The 22917-nt window shown below is 39.1% G+C and overlaps 2 protein-coding genes across 3 annotated transcripts; both read left to right on the top strand.

The window, feature by feature from the left end:
* Positions 1-4702: 4702 nt before the first annotated feature.
* Positions 4703-5957, top strand: LOC133533980 (uncharacterized). Its single transcript, XM_061873070.1, has one exon. The coding sequence runs from the start codon at positions 4902-4904 to the stop codon at positions 5889-5891; it is 990 nt and encodes a 329-aa protein (XP_061729054.1). The 5' UTR covers positions 4703-4901; the 3' UTR covers positions 5892-5957.
* An 8662-nt stretch (positions 5958-14619) lies between these two features.
* Positions 14620-21607, top strand: LOC133533962 (uncharacterized). 2 transcript variants are annotated; one of them, XM_061873050.1, is made up of 3 exons: positions 14620-17103; positions 17185-17272; positions 17351-21607. In XM_061873050.1, the coding sequence occupies exon 3, from the start codon at positions 18302-18304 to the stop codon at positions 19955-19957; it is 1656 nt and encodes a 551-aa protein (XP_061729034.1). In that variant the 5' UTR covers positions 14620-17103; positions 17185-17272; positions 17351-18301; the 3' UTR covers positions 19958-21607. The 2 variants fall into 2 exon arrangements, with proteins under 2 accessions (XP_061729034.1, XP_061729035.1); XM_061873051.1 differs by having other exon boundaries at positions 14621-17103; positions 17372-21607.
* Positions 21608-22917: the final 1310 nt, after the last annotated feature.

Below are 22917 nucleotides of genomic sequence, written 5' to 3'. Positions count from 1 at the left end.
TCATTGTGTAGAAAAAATACATTTGGATCGCCTCAACGTACATACGAAATTTTACGTAATTGCCCTACAGGAGACGTCTATATTACGTTACTAAAAGACGTCCTACTAACGACGTTAAAAGACGTCCATATTACGTTACTATTGAACGTCCTACCAACGACGTTGGAAGACGTCTAAATTATGTTACTAAAAGACGTCCTACTAACGACGTTAAAAGACGTCCATATTACGTTACTATTGAACGTCCTACCAACGACGTTGGAAGACGTCTATATTACGTTACTAAAAGACGTCCTACTAACGACGTTAAAAGACGTCCATATTACGTTACTATTGAACGTCCTGCCAACGACGTTGGAAGACGTCCATATTACGTTACTATTGGACGTCCTACCAACGACGTTGGTAGACGTCCATATTACGTTACTATTAGACGTCCAATACGACGTCGTTAGAGACGTCGTGAGGCTATGACATATGTTCGTCATTTCGAACGTCTGTACGACGAAAGTAGCGACGTCATTAACGTCTGAAATGACCGTGAATGGACGTCGTGACGACGAAAAATTGCTACCTGGGTTGGCGTTACAAAGTCAGGTTCTGGCAGAGCTACACGACTCACATTTAGGTATTGTGAAGAGTAAAGCTGAGGCGCGTTCGCGGGTTTGGTTCCCGGGCATTGATGCCGCCATCGAGAATCTGATCGGAGCCTGTGAGGTTTGCACTCGGTTGCGACCGACACCTCCGCGCGTCCCGCTCGAACCATGGAAAATTCCAGCACATGTATTCCAAAGGATACACTTGGATTTTCTCGGGCCTATTAACGAACACTGGTACTTAGTCATAGTCGACGCCTATAGTAAATGGGTGGTTTGCTACGACATGAAAACAAATTCGTCGTCAATTAACGTGGTTGATAAATTGTACGACTTCATGTCTAGGTACGGTATACCTTGTACGATAGTCAGCGATAATGGCACTTCTTTTGTCAGTCAGTACTTTGAAGAATTTTGCGCTTTAAATGGCATACAACATTTAACGTCACCGGTGTATCATCCTTCCAGTAATGGTATGGCGGAGTCATATGTCAAAGTAATAAAAAAGGGCCTAAAGGCTGCACTCTTGTCAGACTCGAAGAGTAAAAGTGTAAATAATCAATTACTAAAATATTTATTTCATTATAGAAATTCAAAACATACTACTACCGGGGAATCACCAGCGCAGCTGGTATTCGGTAGACCAGGGGTTCCCAAAGTGTGCGCCGCGGCGCCCTGGTGCGCCGTAGAAAGTAAAGAGGGGCGCCGTGAGTTCTATCATTATCCGAAACCACAAATATTCGCGGGTACCTATTTGAACGCTCGCATCGGTAAATAATATAGCGTCGTGTCACTCTTTTTCGACCGTAATTTTAAATTTACAAGGGCGCCGTTGCAAAATACTACACTTGTAACTGCGCCGCAGGTTGAAAAAGATTGGGAACCCCTGCGGTAGACAATTGAGATCGCGATTAGATTTATTGCGTGTTACTTACGTCACAAGGGTCATCAACCTCGCTCACCGCACTCGACTCTTTTGTTAAAAATAAACAGTGCTCGCAGATTAAACATTACGGTGGTGTAAACAGATGTCCATTCATTACGGACGAGTTAGTTTTATATAAACACTTTACAAATAAAAATCATTTTACTTGGACCCTGGGAACTATAGTAAAAAACTTAGGTCGTGTGCTTTATCTTATAAGAGACAAAAAAACAAACAAAATAGTGAAAAGACATTAATCAAATTGTTAAAAATAAGGGCCAAGTCACACCGACAGCCGAGAGTCTCTCCGAGCCAAACAAAACACCGGAAGTCTCCAGCGAATCATCATCTCCTGACGCACCTCCTGTTTTTGATATCGGGCCTCAGCCTACCGCACCATTTACCGTGGTGCCTAACATAGCTGGTGGACCGGAGGCAATGACGAGGCAATCTTCGTCACATGAGCCAGCAGGCCTGAATAACGAAGATGAACTGATGATGGGGGAGGAGGAAGATGCGAGGCCTCTCGAGACAGCGTCTGTGGCCATGGCAAGCCCAGCTACGGTGCCTGCGCCGGCAACCGCCGCCGGCCGCGCGCCGCCGTCGCCGCCCGGCGCCGCAGCGGACGACGCCCCTCCTGAATCCGCGGATCCGCCGGCCGCGTCCACACGGCTCAAGCGGGCTCGCCCGCGTTTTGATGATAAACAGTTCTTCTAAGCTGGTCGGACTGTGCTAGTTATAGGTTAGTGTAAGAAACTATGGGGAAGGGATTGTTGTATATGCATGCATAGTTAGATGTACGTACGCACGGTGGCTGCGCCCACCGCGATATAAACCAGTTACCGAGTTAAATAAAACAGTTTGCTAATGGCTACGTTGTGTGTCACTTGTGTGCCTTCCCGACCCATATCTATCACCATAGATACCCCACACGTATGGGTTTGATGAAAAAGATTTTTTGAGTTTCAGTTCTAAGTATGGGGAACCCCCAAAATTTATTGTTTTTTTTTTTCTATTTTTGTGTAAACATCATAATGCGGTTTATAGAATACATCTACTTACCAAGTTTGAACAGTATAGCTTTTATAGTTTCGGAAAAAAGTGTCTGTGAGAGAATCGGACAGACAGACGGACATGACGAATCTATAAGGGTTCCGTTTTTTTGCCATTTGGCTACGGAACCCTAAAAAGGCGCAAATTTCACATTTTCTATGGGACGATCACCCTTCGCGCTTACATTTTTATTTTACCGCTTTTTTTCAACTGAAAAAATGGCTTAAAAGATTATATGTTTTCGTGCAATAAAATATTAAACTCTCATATAATCTATGGTTTTACGTGTTTCCGAACGAAACACGTTAATGCTAACCAATCACAGCACGGATTAAAGAGCATATAGTCACTACGTTCTACGTGGCACGGATCAAACGGTTTCATTTTGTAACGATTGTATTTCAAATAACCACAAGCAAACGTCTTTTCACTAATTTCATTCGTGCTTTGATAAATCAGTGTTTCAATGTTATGTGTGTTTTAATTTAATAAGACAATAATTGTGGTTAAATAAATCTATATGCATTGTTATTTCTTGTAATCTATAAAATTTGTGCTGTAAATCTATAAAATACGTAAAGACGGATGATAGTTTATTATTGATATAATATAAGTCTTCACGATGTTCACGGACGACGTTTATAATTTATTGTAAGTATTTTACCCCATAATACATAAAATTACACGTCACGTTAATTAAATACCATGGCTTGTTGGTATGATTTGTTACAGTGCACCTAATGTTACTTGGCTTGGCAGTTGCTTTTTCTAAACCGTGCCTAAACTTTACACTGATTTTTAAACTTTCATATATCCAGTGATGGCGTCACAGAGGAAGTATCCCGAAACGTCCGTCACCTAATGGTACAACTTTGGCTGAACTGGTTGTGGGTTGTGGGCTGTGGGTTGCGGGCAGTGCGCGCTGTGATCTGACGAAGTTTGCCTCCCGCCAGTCCGTCGGGCCGCGGCGCCGCTCCGTCGCCCCCGGCCGCGCGGCGAACAGGAACCCGCCAATGGACACCACTCAGCCCACTTCGTACGCTGATTTCAAGGTAAAATACATAACAATCCTGAATTATTTTATTTATTTCGTAAATAAACGTGTTCTATTCGGAAAAACTAAATTTTGCGGGCGGGCACCCTGAGATAACATTATTTTATGTATACATTTTTATTTTGTCTTAGTCTGTTTTGCCAGCCAATGAGAATAGACCACAAATTTAGTCTGTTGTATATAGATACGTAGGGATTCTATGGTATTATATAACTGGCTGAATGGCCGAGTCGTGTGGTACAGTCTTTGTTTACATTCCTTGAAATATCTTAAAGTTCAGATAGTGAAACCTGGTTTCGTCTTCCAGAAGGGCATTGATGAGAGGAATGTAGGCCACAGCTTCATCTTACAGAGGCCCCCAAACCGCGTCCCCTTGATTGTGTGCGACACCTTCGAGGAGACCCAAGAAGACAGTCCAACTAATTCGGCGCCCATGAGCCCAAAAACGGGGAAGGAAAACAAACGAGGCGCTGTAGCAACACCTAAAAGTAATCTCGTATGCACTCCCACCAGACTTACGAGATCAGCTTTAGAATTGAACAGCGATGGCCCCGCTGCTTCCCGCGCGCCGCCCAGGTGTAATTCCACCGACAACCTGGCTCGCAAGAACACCCCGACCAAGTGAAAACTGCCTAGCCTTTTATTTCAATACTACTGTACCTGATATAGATACCAAAGATAAAACACATACAAAGTCACGTACAAAATTTCATATGTAGACATGTACCATATTACCGGCATCCACCTTGCCGACACCCAAACCAGTATAATAGGACCTACGAAAGCCTATCATTATAAGAAGACCTACTACGAAAGCACCATTTACTGCGGGGTATCGGAACTACCAGCCTACGTCACTACAGCGTCCGTTAGATGGCGCCACTGAGATTTCTGTCATATTAATTGTAATCATCCAATTATCCCTATAAGTTAATTAATCGTTATAAACATAAATATATCGATTGTTAATAAATATTTCACGATATATAGAGCTTATGTGTAATTATTTGTATTAGAATATATTTTAAAAATATGTTTAATAATTACTTGATTCAACTCGTGGAGGGGGTCAGCGAATGTTAATAAAAGGGGTCGTGACCTGAGACGAACCTCTCTTCCCTTGCGATTTTTGTACCAACAACTTGGTAAATAATAAATCGGTGTCAGATTTATACTAGTTTTAATTTATAGTGCAAATGCTACAACTTCCCATCCTGAGTATCTTATTATCTCAGAAGTGGGTATACTTACGTAATGTCTGGCCCATATTTCAATGGTTTGGGGCGAAAAAACAAGAGAAAAGCCTCGAGTATTGATGCCGACACCGAAAAAACAACGATTTTTTTTTTCTTCTAAACCACGTGGCGGTGATGAAGATGAGCTGTACATGCTTAAGCGACGACGAATTACGCCCACCGAAGCTGAAGTTATCCTCAAATTTAATCCAGAAGACAGAAATAGCAACGTGAAAGGATGGCTACACAAAATAGATCAGCTGGGAGATGTATACGGTTGGCAGAACAAAGATCGCCAGTTTGTTATGCAAATAAGACTTCGTGGCTCAGCGCGTGACTGGTATGACGACCTAGAAGATTATGACCTTACATGGGACGAATGGAAGCATACTCTACAGATGGCATTTCCGCGCTCAACGGACTTTGTCGATCGCTTGGAAGAGATGATGTTAAGAACCAAAATCGATACAGAAACTATGACGAAATACTTCCACGACAAGCTTTCATTGCTTAAGAAATGCAACATTTATAATGAGGACGCTATTTCATGCATCATCAAAGGCCTGCCATTCGAATTGCGCGCCAACGCCAAAGCATATCAATGTGAGACACCAGAACAACTTTACTATGGGTATCTATCTTCGTTGGAGAACTTCAAGAGAATCGAAGCTGCTGCCAATGCAAGAAGAACAACATGGAGGCGAGGAAATGTAACTACAGCATCACACACATTACCGAAGCTCTGCTACGCATGTCGACGCCCAGGTCACGAGGCGCGAGACTGCAGGGCACAACTTCACTGCGACGTGTGCCAGCGCAACGGTCACAGCGCAGCCACATGCTGGTTTGCTGCCGGGAGCTCAAGACAACAAATAATAAAGGTCGGTAACGTTTTGTTTATCACGTTCGATATTTTCCTTGATCTTTATAAAAAGAAAGTGTTTGTGAATGGCTACGAACTAATAGCTTACATTGATACTAAACTAAACAACTTAACATACTTACCATTGAACATACTAATAAAATGAAACTTGTTATGACACCGTCTTCAGTTCTTATGCGCGGCTTTGGTGGTGCACATTCACAATCACTTGGTACCGTACAAGTTGAAGTTCACATAGATAATATCACTTTGTCAGGCTCAGCGGAAATAACTAGCTATAAAATGGTAGGAATTGATTTTATCATTGGACAAAAATTAATAAACCAGGAAAATGTCAGCCTAATCACAACAAACAACTCTGTGATACTTCTCCATACGAGTGATTTAGTAAATACCCTACAAGAAATTAAATTAACTTCCTACGATTTTGTTACGAAGTACCCAGTTTATTTAAACGCAGATGTTGTTGTGTTGAAAAACAGTTGTAGCTTAATAGAAGTTCGTATTGACTGTAATGAAAATGGAGGTAAACACACCATCCGGTATGCTTTGAATTAGGAAATACGTCTTATTTCATTCCCAGAGCTGTCTTAACGTGTCAAAATCCCCTCATAAAGGTAATTAATGTTGGTGATGAAAATATTCGATGGACGAAAGGAAAATTACTAGCACGTGTCGAAGTTATTAATGCAAGTGAGATGAATGAATGCGATGTTTTGACAATTGGCAACTCTTCTATATGCGATAGGATTGACGCCAAAATAAATCCTAGCGAATTAAATATAGGCGATCTTAATGAGACAGATTTGGCAAGGCTTTTGAATTTGTTAAATGAATTTAGTTCTTCATTTGCAAAAGATACTAAGGACTTAGGCTGCACAGATTTAATTAGTATGAAAATCAGAACGACAACTGATGAACCTGTATTCTATAAATCGTATCGGTTGTCCCATAGCGAGAGCGCGATAGTTGATCAGAAGGTACAGGAGTTATTAGATGCTGGTATAATTAGGGAATCTATGTCTGAATACGCAAGTCCTGTCGTTTTAGTAAAAAAGAAGAATGGAGAATATAGGCTATGTGTAGACTATAGGGCTTTAAACTCGCGTACTGTGAAGGATAGGTACCCTTACCCAATATAGACGATCAGTTAACTCGTTTATCCGGCAAGGCATTTTTTACAACACTAGACCTAGCTCAGGGGTATATGCAGGCCCCTATAGACGAAGATTCCATACATAAAAGTTCGTTCGTGACAAGTTCAGGCCAGTGGGAATATTTAAAAATGCCGTTCGGGTTGTGCAATGCACCTGCCGTGTTTTCTCGATTAATAAAACTAGCCCTAGGTAACGTTCACTCCGAAGTTGCTCTTTATCTTGATGACATCATGTTGCCTACTGTTACTATTGAGGAGGGCTTAGATCTCTTAAGACGCGTGTTACAATCCCTTAAAGATGCAAATTTAAAGCTGAACTTACGAAAGTGTTCATTCTTAAAACCAACTGCTACCTATTTGGGACACGAAATTACTCAAGGGACTATACAACCCGGAAAGGCCAAAATAGAGTGTGTTAGCAATTATAAACGTCCTAGCAACGTTCATGAAATCCGCCAGTTTATCGGACTAACGTCATACTTTAGAAAGTTTGGGCGGGGTTTTGCCGAAATCGCTAGACCGCTCACAGAACTAACTCAAAAGGGTGTTGATTGGCACTGGGGCGAAGAACAAGAACATGCATTTCAAACGTTAAAACAAAAACTTGTAGAAAGACCCGTACTAGGTATATATGATAGGAACGCCGAAACCGAATTGCATACAGACGCGAGTAGCTTGGGCCTTAGTGGCATCTTACTTCAGTACCAGCCTGACCGTAGTCTCAAACCGATAGCATACTTCAGTAGAGTCACAAGTAAGGAAGAGCGGTTTTACCACAGTTACGAACTCGAGACTTTAGCAGTTGTAGAGTCCCTAAAACGATTCAGAGTTTACTTGACTGGAATCCCTGTAAAAGTAATCACTGACTGCGCGGCTTTACGAACCACCCTTGTCAAAAAGGATTTAATTCCACGCATAGCCAGATGGTGGCTTGCTATCCAAGATTTCGACCTAAAAATAGAATATCGCCCTGGTAACCGAATGCGTTACGCCGATGCCTTAAGCAGGAACCCTGTCATTAGCGAGGTACATATAGTAGAGGAATCCGACTGGTTACTTACTCTCCAGATGCAAGATGACGCGATACAAAACATTATTACTCAACTTTCTCAAGGTACTAATAATGCAGATATAGTTTCTAATTACGTGCTAAAAGAAGGGATTTTATATAGGAAAATTTTGTCAGGAGAACGTTTTGTCATTCCAAAGTTAGCCAAGTATGGTTTATTACAAAAATATCACGACCAAATAGGTCATCCAGGCTTTGAGAAATGCGAAAAAACTATTAAGGCCCAGTTTTGGTTCCAAGGAATGACTCGTTTCATACGTAAATATATAAACTCTTGTTTACGTTGTGCCTACGGTAAGGGTAACTTTGGTAGAGTTGAAGGTGAACTGCACCCCATAGATAAGGCAGCTGTTCCTATGCACACATTGCATATAGACCATCTCGGTCCTTTTGTAAAGACCCGCCTCGGAAATACATATTTACTTGTAGTAATTGATGCTTTTACGAAATATGTATTTGCGAAACCTGCGAAAAATGCCAGCTCGATGGAGACTATTAAACTTTTTAAGGACATCATATACCAATTTGGTAATCCTTGTAAAGTAATAAGTGATCGTGGAAAAGCCTTCACGAGCCGGTATTTCAAACAGTTTGCAGAAGAGTGCCAGTTTAAACACGTCTTGAATGCCATTGCCAGTCCCCGTTCTAATGGGCAAGTGGAGAGGGTAAATCGCACTCTCCTTAACGGTCTTAACACCATGGCCGACAGCGAATGTATTCTTTATTCTTTATTGTATTGCAGTCATGCTCATTATACATTAGGTGTTACAGTTTGAAGATGGTAGGTACATGACACCCTGTAAGGGCACTCAATATTTCTTATGTCTAGGTATTTAATACTTATGGCAACGAGATCTATATTTATAACGTTATATTTTATCGACGTTTATGCAATATAAGATATAAAATGTCAAGTTCGTTTATGAAATTAATAAATAAATGTAATGAGTATTTTAGTATTTTGGACAGTAAAGTAGCCGATGTAGTCTGGGGTATTAACAACACACCCAATTCAACAACTGGCTTCACTCCGTTTAGCCTTATGTTTGGTCATAGCAATACACGCTACCCAGCATACCCCTCTGATACTCCTACAGACGTAACTAATCAGCAGAATCAACTTGATTCTCGTAGAAAGACGGCAAAGTTACGAATTGACCGAAACATGACCGTCATGAAAAGTAGGTTCGACAAAAAACGAAAACCTTATACGAAGTACTCATTAGGCCAATTAGTTCTGTGGAAAGGTGGATCCGCGAGGGATACTCAGGCGAAAGTTACAAAACAGCTTGACGGGTTATATACTGGGCCATACAGAATAATTAAATGTGACCATAGTATAGACCGCTATACAATTTCTAGCGTGAAAGGCATGAAAGGTTATAAAAGATTCTGTGCTGTAGTACGAGCAGATGTCCTTAGGCCTTATAAAACAACCTTTTCAGATGATGATAGCTCTGGTAGTGATCACGAGATAGATAGGGATGATCTTATCGACCTTTTAGAGAGTTAAATAAAATATTTGATTTGTACAATCATAAAATTAAAGTGTGTTTACGCCCATATTAAAGTCAATCATCTTTTTGTTTTGTTTTCAAGCATAAAAATTAAAAAAAAAGATAACAAAATCTTTAATTTTACGGTTAGATCATTCATTTAGAAAAAAAGAATATACTTATATTCATAGTATTCGTAATAATCTGAAGATAATAAGATACTCAGGATGGGAAGTTGTAGCATTTGCACTATAAATTAAAACTAGTATAAATCTGACACCGATTTATTATTCACCAAGTTGTTGGTACAAAAATCGCAAGGGAAGAGAGGTTCGTCTCAGGTCACGACCCCTTTTATTAACATTCGCTGACCTGACCCCCTCCACGAGTTGAATCAAGTAATTATTAAACATACTAAAAAGCCGTTTAGCTAAAAAGCAGCTAAAAGCCGTTTTATAAACTTAGAGCGAGCACAAAGGGCTTTGGTTAAAGTTATGTATTTTAAAAAGATTACATTTCCTACTGACCTCCTGTACCAAGTCAGTGGACTTTTGTCGGTTCGGCAACTGTATATCCTACAAACAACTTTAAAAAAGCACAAGAGTCTGCCATTTGTAAGAGAAAAATGTAAGAGAAAAAGAGTAATACCAAACATAGCCATGCTACCTAAAACTATTAGAACCAAATTTGCTAGCTCACAATACCAGATACAAGCCTCACATCTCTATAATAAAATAAATAAACTATTAGACATTCACACAAAACCACATCATGAGTGTAAAAAGCTCATAATAAACTGGCTAAAAACAAAAACATACGATGAGACAGAGAATATAATTCGATAATCTTCACAAACACACACACACACACACACACACTCACACACACACGCACACACACACACACACACACACACACACGCACACGCACACACACACACACACACACGCACGCACGCACACACACACAAACGCACGCGCGCGCGCGCATACACACACACACACACACACACACACACACACACACACACACACACACACACACACACGCACACACACAGAATATCTCTAAGATAGTTTGTTGTTAGTACAGTAAGGCACTTTATCTGTATTCAGAGAATGTATTATCGCTCCTTTAGTTCTTTAGTTAGTTTAGTTTAGTTAATAGTTTATATTGGTTATCCTAAGATATTTATACTTAAAAAAACTTACCAAAGGAAGAGCGGTGTCTCCCAACACAAGCATTTATTTTGCTTACAGGGAGACTCCATCCCTTTGATCATAATTTACGTGTTTTTGTTGAATAAAGAATTTTGTATTTTTTTTTTTTTTTGTATACTTTTAAAATATATTCTAATACAAATAGTTACACACAAGCTCTATATATCGTGAAATATTTATTAACAATCGATATATTTATGTTTATAACGATTAATTAACTTATAGGGATTGGATGATTACAATTAATATGACAGAAATCTCAGTGGCGCCATCTAACGGACGCTGTAGTGACGTAGGCTGGTAGTTCCGATACCCCGCAGTAAATGGCGCTTTCGTAGTAGGTCTTCTTATAATGATAGGCTTTCGTAGGTCCTATTATACTGGTTTGGGTGTCGGCAAGGTGGATGCCGGTAATACTCATCTTATTCAATAGATACACAGTTGTATATCTATTGAATAAGATGGTACATGTCTACATATGAAATTATGCACTGAACTTAACTATGGAAATGGCGTCTGGACGTCGTTATTATTGCAATGGATTATAAAATATTGTAAACTGCTGATATTTTTTTACTCTTACCTTCTGACTACTGTTTGATGTAAATATTTGACTCTCTTATTAATTTTAGAATAATTTAATATTTATATAATTTTGCGCGTTTAACTATGAGAGGTTAAATTTGTTAATGAGTCCAATTAAGTTAGTTATATTATATTTAATTTGATGTATATTTACTTTTGATTTTGAATTGTATGTATTTTGGATTATAGATTAATGATTATATGTGGATATCATGTTCAATTATTTCAATATGTTGTAACACTTTGGGGTATCCACCCAGTGTTATAAACAGCTGAGTAGCATATTATATAGGTACTTTATAGGTTAGAAAATGGTATGTTTGTTTTGGTAAGATTTGGTAGTTGAAATGTCTTCGACACGGATGTCATAGTGGGTCAGTCAAGAACTGAGACCTGTAGTGATATTTTCAACTTTACATATACGCTTTGAGCTATATTGAGTGGACAAAACTTACCGGAGCGGTAGGTCAGTCTGTGCGTTCACTCCGTTGCATTTTGCGCATCCATGTCGTGTTCCTGCGTTGTGCTAGGACACAGGCACTTTGCTTTCGTTGGGGTATATCCATTTCACAATTGAAATACATTTTAAAACATATAAATACCACGTATTAACAGTATGATTTCGATAAAACCGAGCAGTTGTTTATTTCAGCGGTAGACACTGACGGCTGTCAATGTCATTTGGTTTTTTTTTGTCCATGGTTCCGTAACAGACGGTCGGTCACACTTGTTGTACGGCAATAAACATATACTTGTGGTTCTGTTATCTTTTTATAATTTCCAATTATTAATAAAGTCCGTATTATTAGCTTCCAAAATGAGTAACTCTTTTTATTGTTGATGTTTCGAATTATTCCGAGAGTCAAACCGGTCAGTCGCGGTATCCATTGAATGGGAAGTTTTTCATTCATCAGTTTGTCTGTGGTTTCTCGGATTGGAATTTTGATAAATCATTGTTCGATCGATCTTCAGGATGTGAAGGATATTAGAAAATCTTTCGGCAATCAATCTTAGGGGTATGTAACCTACTTGAAGGTTTTATTTCTTAAAACTGTGGTAAATTCAAGTTAGTAATCGTTAATGTAATTTTGTTACAGCTCGTCCCAAAATGTGCATAATTTAGCGTCTTAGAGCCTACCTAAAATGGCGGCTGCTAATCTTTTCCCTTCAATTTAACATAACTTGGTGAGTTTCCACGCTTTTTAAATATATAAAGAAGGAAAGGCGGAGGTAGTGTGTTCTTTCGCAAATGGGTTAATGTAGTGTTTTATGTGGATTTTCCAGCAAAACCTAATGTAACGTCAACCACCTCTTCGTCTTGCCACGCGGTCTGCAGGCGCCGTCGTTGGTATAGGAAAATCATGGACCCGGCATAAACCCCGGTAAGTCATTTAATCGCTTCATTGCCGTAATTTAAATCGCGCTGTGCCTCAGTTTAAAATATAATTTTTCTATAAAACTAAACGTGTTAAAACATAATTTTTTTTTAACCTAGAACATTCTCTTTGTTCTTAGGGTTTTTTCTGGACCCTGGTTCTCCTGGACCCTGGTTTTTTCTGGACCCTGGTTCTCCTGGAACCTGGTTTTTTCTGGACCCTGGTTCTCCTGGACCCTGGTTTTTTCCTGGACCCTGGTTACTCTAAGGCTGTGCCATCCGGTGGCAGCGTTCTTCTTGGCAGTGTCCGTGAAGTTAAGACTTTTATGATATACCTTTAGTTAAATATGGACCCTTTATGCTGAACAGGTAACCTGTAATCCCTGTGAGCAATTGCTTACTGCTAAACATCCCCGGAGGTTGGGGCATAACTTTTACTTTAGACAGTGTTATGTTAGGAAGACAAATTTTGATATTGTTGTCCGTAGACACAGAGATGTCTATGATGTATTTAGTGTAAATTTCAAGAAATAGTGGTGTCACTAAGAAGTATTTAGTATTACTTATTTACTAATAAATAACTCGTGTTGACCGTAGCGGGTCATATATATTTAAGGAATAAAGGTGTGTATTAAATAAATTTGGGATTTTCATTTGGATATGTCATGCGCTTGATGAGAGTAGTATCCTGGCGTCCTACCTTAAATTTTTGGATACCTATTCTCACTACATAGTGGCCTGAACCGTGACCCTATCTATGATTGTAGTTAGCCGAAGGTATTTGTGAACTTTTCAGTAGTGAAGTTTGGTGAGTTCTGGATCACTCCATAGAAACACGTTTCCTTCTATGGAAACGGTCTTTAATAATAATAGAATCAGATCTTCTCCATATCCAGAGCTCACCCACACCTATTACAGTGGCGCCCAACGTGGGGCCTATGGAGTATGACATGTCCAAGTGAAACATTTTTGCATTATTTTAGTATTAAGGTTATTTTATGTAAAAGGGATTGCAAGTTATTGTTTTAAATTGTTGCTTGAGTTGGAGGTTAAACTCATAAATTTAACCAACTTATAAATAAAACTATACTACGCTAAATAATTAGCCTTACATAAGAGAAATTTTCTCACTATTTTAAAATACTTTAAAAAGGGTTAAAATCTAATAAAGTTTTAACTTAACTTTAAAATATTGCAATTCAAAACTTGACAATGACTTACTTCTGATATTAAATATCAATCTTAAAAAATGGATTTCCTAAATGCGGGATGTAAAATCATACATTTACATAAAGACGAAATGGCACATGAACTGGCGATTCGCAGACTTCCGGTTAATCCTATATCGCGTCGGTCCAGCTTATGTCATGCGTTAAAACAGACTGCAGATTTAGCCAAAAAGGGTAGTTTGAAGTGCCAGGACTTGTTAATAAGTAACGAAGTTGCCGAATTGGAGCTTTGCCAACGTAAGGTAGAGGAAATAGATTTAGAAGCGAAAGGAGACTTAACGGCGTCGGCGATTGATAGACTATCCTCGCGATGCAAATATCTTTTGTGTCGTGTTTCACGGTTACCTCAGGAGACCGAAGCGGTACTTCTGTTGAAAACATTAATTACTTCTTTATTAGATCGGTTGAATGAGCAAGGCTCTTCTGCGTCGTCTGGGTCAGATGATGATTTTCAATCTCCTAACGAATCTCGTTTTGTTAGGGAAATTATATATAAAGCGGGTGTCTGAATAACCTACTCTCTTTCCCAACTTTAAGATTGAAAATGATAAACTCTTCCGTTACTCTAAGAATAAGTATCGTCTGACAGCTCAATTTGACTGGAAGCTGGTACTTCCTTATGAGCACCGTAATGAAGTCCTAAATAAGTGTCATGATGATCCTACAGCAGGTCATTTTGGCGTGGGTAAAACTCATTCCAAAATAGCCGACATATATATAATTGGCCTACTTTATTTCAGGACGTGAAGGAATACGTCGACTCTTGTGAAATTTGTAAAACTTATAAACCTGTTAACTTAGCTCGTCCTGGTTTGATGGGTAATCCACGACGCATATCTTCGCCAGGCGAAGCAATATCTTGTGATATTCTTGGTCCCTTTCCTCCATCTTATCTGAGAAATCAGTATCTCTTCGTATGTGCTGATTATTTCAGTAAGTATGTGACTTTGTTTCCACTACGCAACATAACTGCTAAAGCTATTGTTAAGTGTATGGAAAAAGGGATATTCCTTATACATGGGGTTCCTAAATATATATTCTGCGACAATGGTGTTCAATTTACTTCCAAAGACTTTCGAGAATTAATGTCCAAATATGATGTTCCTCATATTTTCTATAACCCTAGGTATCATCCTCAGACGAATCAAACGGAACGAGTGAACCGTGAACTAGTAAGAACCATTGCCTCATACGTGCGTTCTGATCACCGTAACTGGGATAAGAACGTATCGGAAATACAATGTGCATTGAATACAGCTCGTCACGAAGTAACTAAAAATACACCGTATTTCTTAACACATGGTCGTCAAATGATTCTAGATGGTTCCCTTTATAATAGCGAAGGTCCCATAGATCAAAACGCGCTCGAATTAGATACCAGTGGTGCTTTTTCTGAAAGACTAAAAGAGCTCAAAACTGTATTTCAAAAAGTGCGTAACTCGTTGATTGCCTCCCATGAACGTAATGCTAGGTATTATAACATGAGGAAGCGTCACGTAGAACTGGAAGAAGGACAAATCGTTTATAAAAGATGTTTCCCATTGTCAAATGCAGCAAAACATTTTTCTGCTAAATTAGCGCCCCGTTATGACAAATGTGTCATTCATAAAAAATTGAGTCCTCTTGTTTACTCTTTAAAATCCTTAGAAGGAAAACTTCTAGGTAACTTCCATATAAAAGACATTGTACGTCCTGGTGAAGCCGAGCCGTCTTCCTAGCGGTACTCGTCTTAACACCAATTGGATACTTACACTTGAAAATATCCTATGTAATACTAAATATTGAACGTACCTACTAAACTGAATGCAGCCTGGCACAAGCTGGTTTTCATCAGACTGGGTATTTGTTCCAAGTTTTTGTTTTTATTGGTACCGGGTGCACACGGACCAACATTAATCTTTCGTGTGTCCTTATAAAGACATAAAACTTTAAATAATCTGAATAAACTGCAGAAACTTACTTTACTTATAAACCCTAAACGGGCCTATTACGTGAAATATTATTAATTATTGAAAAAGGGACTACGTTCTCGCTAAACTCTATACTGTAACTGAACTTTTGTTTGTAATTTTAGGAATTGTGTAATAGCTAGAGAATGCAGCTTGTTACATATTTCCACTACTGTCGGTGATAGGCAATTTCTTTAATAAAGGGAAGGTTGTTAACGTTGCCGTCTTTGACGTTTTCTTTTAGGTTTAGGAAAGCGCGCACTAGGAATAAGAAGGTTCGAACCAAAATTAGTCATTAGATTTCCTTGGTCGAACTGATCATTCACCAAGTCATAGGTATAACTTTGGTTGTAAGACTTGTTTTCTTTATAGATTATCTATGGTTTCTTATTTACGTTTCGTAGGTTAAGGTGTTCACGTCCTATTGGGCGTATAGCATTAAAAAAAAATTTTTTTTTTGAAAAAAAAATTTTTTTTAACCCAACTAAAGATGAACTGTAACACTTTGGGGTATCCACCCAGTGTTATAAACAGCTGAGTAGCATATTATATAGGTACTTTATAGGTTAGAAAATGGTATGTTTGTTTTGGTAAGATTTGGTAGTTGAAATGTCTTCGACACGGATGTCATAGTGGGTCAGTCAAGAACTGAGACCTGTAGTGATATTTTCAACTTTACATATACGCTTTGAGCTATATTGAGTGGACAAAACTTACCGGAGCGGTAGGTCAGTCTGTGCGTTCACTCCGTTGCATTTTGCGCATCCATGTCGTGTTCCTGCGTTGTGCTAGGACACAGGCACTTTGCTTTCGTTGGGGTATATCCATTTCACAATTGAAATACATTTTAAAACATATAAATACCACGTATTAACAGTATGATTTCGATAAAACCGAGCAGTTGTTTATTTCAGCGGTAGACACTGACGGCTGTCAATGTCATTTGGTTTTTTTTTGTCCATGGTTCCGTAACAGACGGTCGGTCACACTTGTTGTACGGCAATAAACATATACTTGTGGTTCTGTTATCTTTTTATAATTTCCAATTATTAATAAAGTCCGTATTATTAGCTTCCAAAATGAGTAACTCTTTTTATTGTTGATGTTTCGAATTATTCCGAGAGTCAAACCGGTCAGTCGCGGTATCCATTGAATGGGAAGTTTTTCATTCATCAGTTTGTCTGTGGTTTCTCGGATTGGAATTTTGATAAATCATTGTTCGATCGATCTTCAGGATGTGAAGGATATTAGAAAATCTTTCGGCAATCAATCTTAGGGGTATGTAACCTACTTGAAGGTTTTATTTCTTAAAACTGTGGTAAATTCAAGTTAGTAATCGTTAATGTAATTTTCTTACAGCTCGTCCCAAAATGTGCATAATTTAGCGTCTTAGAGCCTACCTAAAATGGCGGCTGCTAATCTTTTCCCTTCAATTTAACATAACTTGGTGAGTTTCCACGCTTTTTAAATATATAAAGAAGGAAAGGCGGAGGTAGTGTGTTCTTTCGCAAATGGGTTAATGTAGTGTTTTATGTGGATTTTCCAGCAAAACCTAATGTAACGTCAACCACCTCTTCGTCTTGCCACGCGGTCTGCAGGCGCCGTCGTTGGTATAGGAAATAATGGACCCGGCATAAACCCCGGTAAGTCATTTAATCGCTTCATTGCCGTAATTTAAATCGCGCTGTGCCTCAGTTTAAAATATAATTTTTCTATAAAACTAAACGTGTTAAAACATAATTTTTTTTTAACCTAGAACATTCTCTTTGTTCTTAGGGTTTTTTCTGGACCCTGGTTCTCCTGGACCCTGGTTTTTTCTGGACCCTGGTTCTCCTGGAACCTGGTTTTTTCTGGACCCTGGTTCTCCTGGACCCTGGTTTTTTCCTGGACCCTGGTTACTCTAAGGCTGTGCCATCCGGTGGCAGCGTTCTTCTTGGCAGTGTCCGTGAAGTTAAGACTTTTATGATATACCTTTAGTTAAATATGAACCCTTTATGCTGAACAGGTAACCTGTAATCCCTGTGAGCAATTGCTTACTGCTAAACATCGCCGGAGGTTGGGGCATAACTTTTACTTTAGACAGTGTTATGTTAGGAAGACAAATTTTGATATTGTTGTCCGTAGACACAGAGATGTCTATGATGTATTTAGTGTAAATTTCAAGAAATAGTGGTGTCACTAAGAAGTATTTAGTATTACTTATTTACTTGACGGCGCAACGCCAGCCTGTTATTGTAAACAGGTGCGCCAGGCCGAACATCACGCCACCATCGTCTCATCGCCCCTCCAGTAGACTTGTTTGTACGACGTTATAAAATACCGTACGCAGGTAAAAAAGGGGGCAGTAACGCTGTGGCTTCGGCCTGACGCACTTGTCCTTAGCTTAGTATTTGAGTTTATGAAATGAAATTGGAAATTGTAAGTGAAAGTGATCAATAAAATTTAATTAATTATTAAAAGTGATTTCCTTATCAAGATGAAAACGCCTCCTACGAACTCTACTACATCAGAAGTGACGAATCCAGTTCCACAAACACCTGTGAATAATGCGGATGGTAGTTTACTCACCATGTTTTCTGCCGGAATTGAAATGATTCTCCAAAAAATATCTGATAATATGGCTACTACCACAACTGTGGATACGCGGACCAAGTTGTTACCTTTCGATCCGGACACAACAGATGCTGATATTGAAAACTGGTGTTCATTGAGTGAAATAATCATCGAGAAAAGGAAACTAGAAGGAGTGGACTTGATTTTGGCTCTTACGCACTCTCTGAAGGGCCGAGCTGCTACGTGCCTTACTAAAATTAAACCGAATGAGCTCTCCTGGACTACCATCAAAGAAATGTTGATAACAGCATTTGCGAAGCCAATGATGATGCAAGACTACTTTGACCAAGTGATAAAATTTCGACTAAAAGACAAAGAGAGTCCAGCTGAAGCAGGTGCGCATCTCTGGCAACTTATGGAGAAAATACCTGATGCTGACCTACCGGAGAAGGTTCTTACTGGATTTGCCATCTCTATCTTATCTCAGTGTGATGACAAAATTCGTCGCGAGCTCAATTCAGTTGTGATAAATAAAAAAAATCTATTGTTTCGTACTTTACGTGGATTTACTTTGAAGCGGAAATTTGAAGAACCACCCAGTTTCGATAATGACTCGAAGAAGCAACGCCTATCTACACCATTTCGCGGGGCATGCCACTTTTGCGGAAGAATAGGTCACCGTGGTAATGAATGCAGAGATAAACAACGCCTCGTATCTAAAAGTCAACCTCTAACCAATAAAACGGAGCCTAAATCGACTACAACGTGCTACATCTGCAATGACCTTGGACACGTGGCCACCGCTTGTCCTATGCGTTGGAAGAAGAAAGAAGATGTCGCAGCCAGCACCAGCGGCGTTGGCAGCAGACAAGTGAACTTGTGTTCCAGGACGGCGCGAGGTGTGTTACAGATAAGTGGTTTTCAATTACCTTTTTTGTTTGATTCAGGTGCAGAATGTAGTCTTGCGAAAAAAAGTATTAGCCATCTTCTTAAGGGTGAAAAGTTTCATGAATCATTTGTTTTTAACAGTGTAGGTCCTAATAATTTTATTTGTTCGTTACAAATCAAATGCCCGACTGTTGTAGGCGATACTAAATTAGATGTTACTTATCATGTTCTGCCAGACGAATACTTAAACGAGGATTTGTTGTTAGGTCGTGACATTCTGAAGGGGGGAGTTTCGGTTGAAATTACAGAGGATAGTTTAACCATTTCGAAGTCCAAAAATATAAACGCTTGTTCTAAATCCGAATCTTTTGACGCGGCATCGATTGATACAGACCTTACAGGTGAAGAGAAAGAGCAGTTAATAAATATACTAACCAAGTATTCTTCAAATTTCATCCAAAATTTTCCCTCTTCTCGTGTTACGACAGGGGAACTTAAAATTGATTTACTAGATCCCAACAAAACGGTGCACAGACGACCATATAGATTATCCTCAACTGAATCTCAGATCGTAAATAACAAAGTCCAAGAATTGTTAGATGCAGGCATTATTCGCGAGAGTTCTTCACCATACGCTAGCCCAATTTTATTAGTAAAAAAAAAAGGATGGCTCAGAACGCTTAGTTGTTGATTACAGGGAACTCAATAGTAACACTCGTTCAGATAGCTACCCCTTACCAATAATTAGTGACCAAATAGACAAATTGAATGGAGCTCATTATTTTTCGACCATAGATATGGCATCTGGTTTTCATCAGATCAAAGTGCATCAAGATTCTATAGACAAAATTTCATTTGTGACACCCTCTGGGCAGTATTCGTGGTTAGCTATGCCGTTCGGGCTCAAAAATGCGCCTCAAGTTTTCCAGAGAGCTATAAATACGGCCCTAAAGCCTCTTAATGATGACAACATTTTGGTTTATATGGATGATGTCCTTGCCGCTTCGAAAACTGTTCAAGAGGGATTAACTCGCCTTGATAAAATGCTTGATACTTTATCTAAAGCTGGGTTTTCTTTTAACTTTAAAAAATGTTCATTCATGAAAAAGAAAATAGACTATCTCGGTTTTGTCGTATCAGCTGGAGAAGTTAGGCCAAACCCTCGGAAAATTGAAGCTCTTAAAAATGTTCGCCCCCCGAAAACCGCTACGCAAGTTAGACAGTTTATTGGGTTAGCTACGTACTTTCGCCGTTTTATTCCCAACTTCTCAAAAATCATGAAACCTCTATACCCTCTCACGGCCATCAACAAAGGGAAAATAAGGTGGACCGAAGAATACGATAAAATTCACAAAGAAATTGTTAATTATTTAATAAACGAACCTGTTTTAAAGATTTTTGATCCCCTGTTGCCTATTGAGCTACATACTGACGCTAGTAGTGACGGATATGGTGCTATTCTTATTCAAAAGGATAATAATGTTCCCCATGTGGTAGCCTATTACAGTCAAAAAACTACTGACGCAGAAAGTCGCTACCACTCTTACGAGTTAGAAACCTTAGCGGTCGTCAAATCGATTGAGCACTTTAGGCATTACCTATATGGTCGTAAGTTCACAGTCTTCACAGATTGCAATGCACTAAAGTCCTCACATACAAAAAAGGATTTAACTCCAAGAGTTCACAGGTGGTGGGCTGTATTGCAATCGTACGATTTTGACATAGTTTATAAAGAGGGAAAAACTATGGCCCACGCAGACTTTCTTTCTCGCAACCCTGTTGAAAACTGTGAATTAAAATCTTGTCTTACAAAATCAAATCGAGTGAAAATTGTGAACTTATCTGAATTAGAAACTGGCTGGTTATCTGTTGAGCAATTACGAGACTCTGAAATATCTGACATTATGTCTAAATTACGAGCGAACGAACTTCCCTCTGATGTTACCCATACCTATGATATCAGGCAGGGTATCCTATTCCGAAAAATTGAGCGAGGGAAAATTACAAAATGGCTACCAATTCTGCCACGTTCATTGATTTGGTCTGTCATTAATCTGGTCCATAATGAAATAAAACATCTTGGCTTTGAAAAAACCCTTGACAAGTTATATGATCTCTATTGGTTCCAAAACATGTCTAAATTCGTGAAAAAATTTGTTGAGTCTTGTGTGGTTTGTAAAGCCTCCAAGGGTTCCTCAGGAGCTCAACAAGTTCGTTTACACCCAATCCCAAAATTAGCTATACCTTGGCACACAATCCATCTTGACTTAACTGGTAAACGTAGCGGGAAAAGCGAGCGTAAGGAGTATTGCTCAGTCATCATAGACGCTTTTACCAAGTATGTTCTCTTCAGACTCTATCAATGCTATCAAAAATTCTGTACATTTATTTGGCGCTCCAAAGCGAATTATTGCCGATAGGGGTAGATCTTACGACAACATCAATTTTAAAAAGTTTTGCAAAGATTACAATATTGAACTTCATCTCATTGCAACTGGTACTAGCCGAGCTAACGGACAAGTAGAACGAGTTATGCGAACTCTTAAAAGTCTGCTTACTATAGTAGAATGTGATTCCGAAGTCCGATGGCAGGACCATCTTGGAGAAATCCAATTAGCATTAAATAGCACCCGTTGCAGAGTCACAGGTTACACGCCCTTAGAATTGATGTTTGGAATCCAAGCTCATTCCTTAGATCTTTCAAAAATATCGGTAAACTCGAATGACACTTCCAGGATTGATTTAGATTCAGCTAGGTCGAATGCATCGACGAACATTCAGAACCAATCACAGACTGATGTCATTCGATTCAATAGAGGAAAAGCTCTAGTACGACCCTTTTCGGTAGGAGATTTTGTTTTTGTGAAATGTGAAGAAAGGAATCAAACTAAATTGGACCGCAAATATAAGGGACCTTTTAAAGTCACTGCTGTTTTGGATAATGATAGGTACGAATTGGTGCATGTTAACGGAACGAATAGGGTTTTCAAGTATTCTCACGAAAAATTACGAGAGGTACCTCATGGGTTACCTGGTTTAATAGAAGCTGCAAAAAATCTTGGTCATGATGACGTGACGGCGGCCAATGAGTGTGACGATATAGAAGTTCATGAAACTTTCCCAAATCAAGATGATTTAGCAGATAATAGTGATAGTGATCCAATGTCTGCCCATCCCAGCACATTAACAATCAATACTGATGACATATTACAAAGTCGTAATTATTCCCGCTCATCCTCAGAGGAGTCTGTACAGCATGAGCCTTCTCGAATAATCACAGATGCTGTGGTACATAGGGAAACGTAAAAAAAGGTGTTACGTAAAAAAAAATCAAGTAAAAAAAAAAAAAAAACAAAAAAACAAAAAAAGGAAAAGAAAACATGTTAACTTATTTAAGTTAGTCCGGGCCAGTTTGAACAAACTGAAGGGAAACTGAAGGATCAATTTTGATCGGACCAGTGGTAGCAACCCTGAAGAGTCCATTGACTGGGCCAGGCTTGCACTGTAGGGCCGAGAAGGCTGGACCTGTTACAGCAGACATGTGTCTGCTCGGAAAATATTCTCATTGGATCGATCTTGATTATACTCCAAAGAAATCTTAATCGTTTATTGAGTTACTGTGTCAGGATGGGCGAACATTAACTTAAGTTA

This window comes from Cydia pomonella, unplaced genomic scaffold, assembly GCF_033807575.1.
Source record: "Cydia pomonella isolate Wapato2018A unplaced genomic scaffold, ilCydPomo1 PGA_scaffold_30, whole genome shotgun sequence".
Taxonomy (NCBI): Eukaryota; Metazoa; Arthropoda; class Insecta; order Lepidoptera; family Tortricidae; genus Cydia; species Cydia pomonella.
Note: the sequence above shows the minus strand (reverse complement) of the source record. Positions and strands in the feature narration are given on the sequence as shown.